This window comes from Ochlerotatus camptorhynchus, unplaced genomic scaffold (assembly GCF_037179485.1).
Source record: "Ochlerotatus camptorhynchus isolate MF236.1 unplaced genomic scaffold, CSIRO-AGI_Acam_v1.1 ptg000091l, whole genome shotgun sequence".
Taxonomy (NCBI): Eukaryota; Metazoa; Arthropoda; class Insecta; order Diptera; family Culicidae; genus Ochlerotatus; species Ochlerotatus camptorhynchus.
Window position 1 is genome coordinate 2,890,313 of NW_027040581.1, and position 9,502 is coordinate 2,899,814.

Genomic DNA, 9,502 nt, shown 5'->3' on the forward strand with positions numbered 1-9,502 from the left:
GCATACAAATCATTTGTTTTTAATGCCATCGTTAAACACAATTAAGGATAACAGTTGAGGTAGGAAAGGAAGATTATAAGTGATCTTCGTCTTCTTCTTATTGCACCCGTATACTTCGGTCCACAGTGTTCAAGTGATTTCAAACCGTTGTTCAATATTTCAAATTTATCAAATTGAGAAGTTCAGTTAACTTCTTACGACTCAACAGCGATTCGTAGAAGTTTAGTGAACATAATTTGATTTCAGACTACTTCGTAGAAGTTCGGAGAATCCTGCGCTTGGTCAGATAGCGTATAGGGCGTCGTTGTGCCAATTTGGTCGTGGCACATTTCCAGTATGAAAGAGTGATTGCAGTTTGCTCAAAAGTGCCTGAGTAAAATGGAAGTGCTTTCGATGATTACCCGTAGTTGTTACAGTGAAGATATACACCCATATTATCGTTTATGTCTGGACGTGTTTGTCGTACAGAAACATTTTAAATTTGATTTTGGACGTGGACGGGCATATGGGTCAGAATATTAAGTTTACGTTAGGATAACGTTGAAAAATTGAGAAAAGTATCGCTTCAGTTTGAGAAGTAGTTCACTTCGCCGTGTGTTGGCAGGTTCCAATGCTGGACAGTTTGATGTTTATAAAGTACCATCAGTTAAAACTGTATTTTGAGCTTTATCTCTAGTTGTTATCGCTGGTTGAAGCGATTTGGACGGGGAGAGTGAGAATGCCAACTACCTGTCGATAACATTTCGTGGATAAAGGGCGGGCTCTTCTCCCCACTCATTGGGGCATCTTCCTGTTTGGAGGCTTGTCTTTTTGACCAATTGGCTGATCAAGCTGCTGGAAGGAGATTCTTTATTGTTCCGTAGATGCGTATAGGCGACTTTGCCTATCGAACTATCCAATCTGTTTTTGAGAACTCCGAGAACTTCGTCAAAATTCAGGGAACATCGCAGAACTTCAAGGATCATCATAGATCTTCTGTAAACTTCGTAGAAGTTCTGAGAACTGCGTAGAGGTTCTGAAACCTTTCTAGAAGTGCAGAAAATAGGTGATCAGCTACCTTTTGTAGAAGCTCTTCAGCAAATTTTGTAGAAGTTGAGAGAAATTTGTAGAACTTCAACTAAACGATGTAGGAAATTAGAAAACTTTAGAGAAACTTAGCTAAATTTATAGAAATCCATAGAACTTTGATGAAGTTCTGGGATTTGTACTGGACTGCATTGATCTTGAAATTCAGCTTTGTATAAATTCGGAAAACTTCATAGAAGTGAAATCTTCGTACATGTTTGGGGATCTCGATGAAGTTAAGTGCACTATGCTTAATTTCAGGAAACTTCATAAAACTTTACGGAACTTCATGAGATTTCAGACCACGTCGTGATAGATTAATGGATTTGGAATAGTTCAGGAAATAGAAGTTCAAGAAACTTTGTAGAACTTCAGTGAACTTCGCAGAAATCTAACGAAATTCTTAAAAAGCCTTGGAACTTTGTAGAAGTGCAACGAAATTAATAGCAGTTCAGGAAGTTTTTTAGAAGTTTAGCATATTACTTGATAGAAATTCAGGGAATTTCGTATAATTCAGGGAACTTCGTAGAAGTTCGGCAAAATTTGTAGAAGCTCAGAAAAATTCAGGAAATTTCAAAAAAGCTCAGCAAATATTGTAGAAGTTCAGCATAGTTACGATAAAGAAACCGGTGCGTGTGAGATCCCGGTTCGCCTAGACAATCTCGACGCTCTATGGACTAAGTTTAAGCAAGTCCAGTCCGAGCTTGAGACACTTGACGAGGCCCCTATCGATCAGCAGCTAAAGCAGCGAACCGATTTCGAGACAACATACTACCTTGTAAAGGGATTTCTACTGTCAAACAATAAAACGCCTTCCACATTCCGCCTGAATACTTCTTTGAGCTCGCAAATCCCTGGTTCTTCATCGTCGCATGTCCGCTTACCTGATGTGAAGTTGCCCGTCTTCAATGGAAACCTAGACAACTGGCTCATTTTCCATGACTTGTTCGTTTTGCTGGTTCACGCATCGCTCGAGTTGTCCAATATCCAGAAGTTTTATTATCTACGTTCTTCTTTGGCTGGAGACGCCCTGAAGCTGGTTCAAACCATTCCTATAAGTGTAAACAACTATCCTGTCGCCTGGAACTTGCTGGTAGACCATTTTCAAAATTCTTCTCGATTGAAGCAATCCTACCTTCACTCAGCAGCTCAAGAAATCTGCTCAACGTCCGGTTGCCAGTCATGGAGCCAGCCAATTTAACTCCGGTCGGAAATGTATCGTCTGCTCCGATCACCATCCGCTCTATTTGTGTTTGTCGTTCGCCAAACTCGACTTGGCGGCTAAGGAAAGAGAAGTTCGACGTCATCAACTCTACCGTAACTGCCTACGTCAGGGTCATCATGCTCCGGACTGTCAATCGGCTAGTTCTTGCCGTAAATGTCGAGGTCGCCACCACACCCAGCTCTGCTCTGAGGAGAATTCAGTCGCTGCGAACTCCAGGACTACGAATTCTTCTCAAACCAAAAAACCAACTACTTCTACGTCTGGTGAACAACCAATGGCATCCGTGTCAGCTACCCTCTATGAACCTTTGCTGCTTTTGCTGCTTTAATACCGAGTCTTTCTCGCAGTTTGTCAAGGCAAAGCGCTACAAAGTCTCTGTGCCGATTTTGGGGATAGGACAATCATCGACATATGCAAGGTACAAGATCGTCTCTACTGTTCGTTCGAGAGTTTGCGATTACTCCACCTCGGCTGAATTCCTGGTCCTGCCTAAGGTTACCATAGTTCTACCGACTGCTTCTTTCGACGCTAGCTCGTGGAAAATTTCTCCTGGTGTTCAATTAGCCGGGTCTTTCTACAATGCAAACCCCATCGACATTATCATCGGCGCTGAGGTGTGTGTTCTTCGATCTATCCAAGGTTTCTGGGAGTATTCAACTTGGTAATTCTCTTCCGACCAGGGTTAGCTCGATCCTCGGTTGGATAGTATCGGGAAAGGCTTCGTACGGTACTCCCACGACTCCAGTAATCGCTGAACTACACCAGTGGATGGAGAAATGCTGGGCCATCGAAGAAAACGACACTTCACCTTGTTCCTCCGTCGAAGAAGCAGCTTGTGAAGGACGCTTTGAACGAACGGTTAGGCGCAATTCCGAAGGAAGGTACATCGTTCGTTTGCCGATAAAGGATGACGTCATCAAGCAAATTGGTGACAACCGTCGCACTGCTGTTCACCTTTTTCGGATGCTGGAAGGTCGCCTCGGTCGCAACTCTGAACTTGCACAGCAATATCGGGACTTCATAGACGAGTACCTTGCTTTGGGTCACATGAAGCAAGTCTTTGACTATCAATCACCACCGTCTCCATGCTATCACATGCCTTACCACGCTGTGGTTCGAGAAGACAGTACTACAACAAAGCTACGAGTAGTCTTCGATGCATCGTGTAAGACTCCAGAAGGACCATCGTTCAACGATGCACTCATGGTAGGCCCAACCGTCCAGCAAGAGATCCGTTCAATCATCATGCGTTCCAGAATCCGTCGAGTGATGATCATCGCTGACGCCAAGCAGATGTATCGTCAAGTTTTAGTATACGAGCGTGACACTCCGCTTCTACGAATAGTCTGGACGCCATCACTGGACCAGCCATTGGGTACCTACGAGCTCCTAACAGTTACCTACGGTACTGCAAGCGCACCGTTTCTCGCTACTCGAGTTCTCCTGTAACTGGCAACTGTAACTGTAACTGGTGACTGTAACTGAGTTGACTCGAGTTAACTGTAACGACGAGAAGGACACAACAATCGGTGTATCCCTCAACTAATTTTCAACTTGACAGCTCAGCCCAACTAACGAAAGCCTTTCACTAAGTGGGCTACGGGTTTAGCCCAACGAGCGAAAGTTGACTGTGGCCGGTTTCGATTACTGGAGGTTGACAGACTTCGAGTTCGACGACGAAGACGAATCATTCGGGCAGTGCTGGGTAAGATGTCGGCCACGACACTTGCAGCAGTTGGTGGATGACCCTTTTGCAAGCAATTCCGGCAGAGTAGATGACGGTGGACTTGCTTCTCCTTCTCATTGATCGAATGCTTCGAAAAACACCCACATAGGTACAAAGGGTGATGGTCAGAGCAAATGACACACTTCCAAGCTTCTTGAGGTGGCTTCCTTTGTGCGGTTGACGGTTGAGCTTCGATGGTCTTCGCTTGGATGGATCGCAGCACCATGACTCGTCACTTGATGAATGAAGTAAGCTCGTTGAAGGTGATCGCTTCCTTGATCGAAGAGTACTCCTCCCAATCTCGCCTTGTCGTCGGATCATTTCGAATGCTGAGCATGCGGTTGAGCAAAATGTCAGCACCTTAACGTTTGCCTCAAATTTCTCTATCAGACTGTGGAGTTCCGCTGTCGATTCTCCTTCGAGTGAAGCGAAGTCAATGAGAGCGTCCACATACGACTGTTTCAGACGAGCAGGGTTCTGAAAGTGTTCCAGCAGAATATTCCAAGCCTCCGGGTAGCTGTTAGCGTAGATCGGGATTGTTTGAATCAGCTGCAGAGCTGCATTAGACAACGACGATCGAAGGGAGTAAAACTTCTGGATATTTGAGAGGCCAACCGACGAGTGGACCAACGACACAAACAAATCGTGGAAATTCTTTCAATCCTCCGGTTTTCCATCGAAGACGGGTAGTTTTACGTCGGTCAAATGCACCTGCGAAGCCGATGCACCACCATCGGTTGCTATTGGTCCCAAGCAAATCGATTAACGTATCCCATTCTAGTCGGAATTCTAGTACTACACTGTGTTTGTTTTGATTCGCTGTGAAAGTTTGACAGATAAAATGAGGGGTTCGTGGATTTTCCAATGTTTCAAGGGGTGCATCAATTAGCTTGGGACTGAAGAGAGTACCAGAGCTGAGCCAAAAAGTTGAGCACTTTTCTTCGGGACCTTCTGGTCTTACCTCTATGCCAATAGGTTTGTCAAGTAGTGAGCCAATTTAAAATCGTTAGTTTCCACCGGTTGATACAAGCTAATCGCGCACTATTACACAAGTTTTGCACTTTCGAGGACGGTTCAGTTTTATTTACATTAAACTAGAGCTCTTATGTAAAGATTTATTGCTGGCCTTGAGAAAGGTCGTTTGTTTTCACTACATTTTTATGATAAATTACAACTGTTTGCAATGTTCAAATTCTTCTGATATCGACGGATCACAGTTGCTCCAATGAGCTGGATATTCTACGGAATTTTTGATCCGTGTTTGGCAATGATAACCCATGGACCATGGCGGCGGATCTCACGACGGTAAGTGCAGCTTTTCCATTTCCCTGGACCAATTTGCGTCTGCGTCTGGTTGTTTTTCATTGATGTGAGGTGTATGTATTGAGCTGCTAGGAATGCTACGATGTCCACGCTGCAGCGACGAGTCCGAAATCGAACCATCGAACGTGCAACGTTGAATGATTGTGCGGCTTCGGCTTGTGTCGTTAGGGATCAACTTTCTGATGGCTGTGTTAGGGGTGAGCACCTTGCGGTCGAAGAAAATGTATGGATAATTTGAATATTTCCATATTTCTTCATTGTTAACAACTTAAATATTTAACAATTATTATGTGTGACATGCCACACAAATCTTACAACACTGGTGAATCAATCGACGAACAAATCATCAAAATCCATTGATTATTGGCCAAGTTATTAGCATTCAAAGTCTGACCAATTTTCGTTGCATTTCCCTGAATTGGCGCCCTTCCCGAAAGACGTAGTTCTACGTCCCTTAAATAGATTTTTTTGAAATATAAAGTGTTAGGATCAACACCCATCATGTTAACGGAGTTCTTTTTTTAATTTGAGCTTCTCGTAACCTTATGACCATCAGAAAACCATGCTTCTGGTTGCCTTATTTGCTTATTTTGTTTTGATTATTTTGTATTCCTCCATTCCTTGATCTGAATGGCGTTTGAGCCATATTAAGATATTTAGTTAATACGGGGCCCATGTGTTGACCACTCGTCTTTCAACGCTTGGGAAAATGCAATTCTTAAAGGCGTATATGAGCTACCATTCACTAAGTCACGCTTATGAAAGTCATATGTGTTGTTCATAAGTCGAGCCTTATGAAATTCTTCAGTCTATTTGCCTCAGTGTAGGAATAGGAATTTGAGCGGGGTTCTCTCTGTTTATATACTTTAGTATGACGCGCTTGACATAGATGGCCCACAGCGACTCACGAAGAGCTACTGATTCCGATCAATAGCGGTGCGACTTCTTTATCCTTATATGGATGCTCATGTGGGCTGCAGCTCGCTACTTGCAGGCAACCTTTCGTTGTGTACTGGAGAACACCACCACTCACCACGTGGTGATTGAATAAACACCGTTTATTCAGCAGGCAATCGGTGATAATTTTAACTATCATAGCAAAAGTTGCACATGGCAAATATGATTTTATTATCGCTAACAGAATGCAAATAGTTTTAAATTAAATCGTGGTGTGATAGGGAAGCCCAGACAACCAGTAGTCGTATAACAATGTGCAGACAGTATCGTAAATTGCTACAGTTTAAGTCAAAATCGCATATAAGAATGACATACATCGCATTATGTTTAATTTAAATCGTATAGAATGCAAATTTCCGACCTATATGCGATGATTCATTTTTCCGTAGTACTGGATCACAAATCAAATTGGGTTACATCGTAAAACTTTTCAAAGTGAATTTGTTATTACAGATTAAATCGCATATGATGTTAAATCAACTCGTTTAAAATTAAATTTAAATTTGCACGTATATGGCCTCCACTTTTGCACGTATAAGCCATTTCTTTGCATTCTATACGATTTGTCGGTTTGTATATATGTTTGTATATCACGAAAACAACTTTGAATATACGTGCATTCTGGTTGTCTGGGAGGATTAAACATAAATCCTTCTAAAACTACTATCGTGCCATTTACGCGAAGGAAGAAATTTTCATTAGACAACATAAGATTGAAAGGCACACTTTTGGAACTTACTAATGCTGTCAAATAGCTTGGAGTAATCCTTGATAGTCAGATAGACTTCTTAATTTATTTACCTTTTAATATGTACCATTGGATTTAACAAAGAGTCACACATTGTTTCTATTTAGATTTTTTGTTCAAAATTCAAAATAAACTACTTTTCGTTTTAACCCAGGTGCTCAAGTAACCTAGTAACTTATCTGCTGTAACAATACGTGCAAATCAATCAGTAGAAACACCAGAGAAATACTATCGAAGAGCAGTTTTCATTCCATGACTCGATGGATTGATCCAAAACATGATGGGACGTTTCACAAAAAATGATGACATCCTTCGCTGCCGTTCTACGCATATCCGTCCCATGTTCTAAAAGTAACATCTGAGAAAATCGCGAATAATGTTTCGAATCATTTCTGCTTATTGGAAGAAATATAAGTTAAAATAAGTTTGTGTGTTGTTCACATTTCATCAGAATCAATTTGTTTTAGTGAAAACTACAGAAATTACCTTCAATGAAATTAGTTAAACCTATTTTTATACGAAAACAATTCAGTGGGACTGTTACGCCGAGAAATTTGCTATGAAGTAGAAAATTCTGCGCATATCAGTCCCGCTAAGAACTTTTAGTTTCCATGTTGCTTTGATGGCCACGTTGTGTTTGACGTCTTTACTCTTGTGGTTGTGTTTACATGAGCGTGCTTGAGTTCTCTGCGAAGCTTTGAAAGTGGATAGTTTACATAGGTTTGCATCATTAACTGAAACCAACAATAAGTGCGTTGATATTGCTGCAATCGTCGTTTGCTACATCTATAAAGCTTAAGTATGGGCATCTTGAGAAACAAATGATGAATGCTCTGTGTAGAACACAATAAGATTGTCGATCGTGGACTTCGATGATTTCAAGAAAGTTTTTGGAATAGTTAACATACATATTAAGGATTCCATTATATTCATCCAAAAGCATCCACGGAAGTATATTGAGAACATTCTAACGACTAAATTTACGAAAGGACGATACGACAACGGATATTCTGAATCAGTCAACAGGAACATTATTTTAACTACAAAATATGGTAGCAGCTATCAATTTGATGAATGAACACATCAAGAGACAGAAATGCCATCATTGTTAACTGCGTAGTTCCTTGTTGTTTTTGTACAATAATACGTACTTTGTTAATCATGCCAATATTGGAAGATGTTTATATATCGTTGCTACATAAAATTGCATTTCAAATCATGTTATTTTGTCTTTGGTTTATTTCAAGATCATTACACTGCTTCTTATCAATTGAATATTATTACTCTAATAATGTACAGTTTGAAAACTGAACAATAATCTGGTGTTTTAATATGAATTCCCGTTTCTCTAAATATTTTTCATCATAAAATAAAGCTTCTACTTGAAATGACTCATTGAGTTACTTTTGATCACATAAATCCTGTTTCGATCATTCGTGCACTCAAATCGATTCGTCAATAAAAGATTCAGTAAAAAAATATTTGTGGGACAGTTATGCGTAGAATTTCAACATGGGACAGTTAGACTTGATGTTGTTTTTGAATAAGCCCAAAACAAATAACATGTTTTTCTATTTTCATTCGAAAGTTTACCTAAAAAACTACTATTTTATGAACAAAATTGAAAAACGTCCAAAAGTAACATGGGACAGATATGCGTAGAACGGCAGTTCCGGTGTTCCAAATATTGTTGCCTGGTTTTACAGATATTGGAGAGTCATCCCAACTTGACAAACTTAACTGTTATCTCTGTGATTTCACCAGCGTGGTTGCCAGAGTTGCGACCTATCACAATCACGATCGCCAAACAGTTGAAGGTAGTAACGCTTTGTACATTCCTATCAATGTGCTCGTCGAAGCTGACCATCCATCAAGTTGACGAAAGAAGTAAAAAGCAACTGGTGAATGTCGTCTTCTGTTGTGATCCATCACCGATCTGGTCATTCCCGACAATCACGACACTCATCTGTGCTCGTTTTGAAGCAGTTGCTGCTTTGCTTGCTATTGTGAGTGTGTTCATGAGTGAGCTGCCAACAGCTTCCGTTTAATGTTGCATGCTTTGTTTGAAACTCACACAGTCGCGCCTGCCGAGATGAACTTGAAATGCGTAGGCATTATTTTCGTTTTCTTCTGTCGTTTCGCTTTTTCTCATGATCGTACAGCAGAAGCCTTCACTGTTTTCGTTGGGGCTTTTCATCATCAGCAGCGAGTGTAACGTTTTGCTTGCGAGCAGCGACCATTACTGGTGATTGTTGTTTGTCATAGCTCTAACTCTCAGAGCGTGACAAAACGATCTGTCAGCGATAGTCGGTTGATCCGAAGACGAGTGTCACGTGAGTGTCATGATATTTTGCATCACTGGCTGGTTGCAGGTAAAGGTGGAATACGAGCTCTGGTGCCGAACATCCATAAATATTAACAAGAATTTTGAGCCAAATGCTGCTTGATAAATATGACT

At 41.1% G+C, this 9,502-nt stretch overlaps 1 protein-coding gene across 1 annotated transcript; it reads left to right on the forward strand.

Moving 5' to 3' along the window:
* Positions 1-2,869: 2,869 nt before the first annotated feature.
* Positions 2,870-3,739, forward strand: LOC135698603 (uncharacterized). Its single transcript, XM_065218648.1, has one exon. The coding sequence runs from the start codon at positions 2,870-2,872 to the stop codon at positions 3,737-3,739; it is 870 nt and encodes a 289-aa protein (XP_065074720.1).
* The last annotated feature ends 5,763 nt before the right edge of the window (positions 3,740-9,502 follow it).

Coding starts and splice junctions, on each gene's coding strand:
- LOC135698603 (XM_065218648.1), top strand. CDS start 2,870: ATGCAAACCCCATCGACATTATCATCGGCGCTGAGGTGTGTGTTCTTC.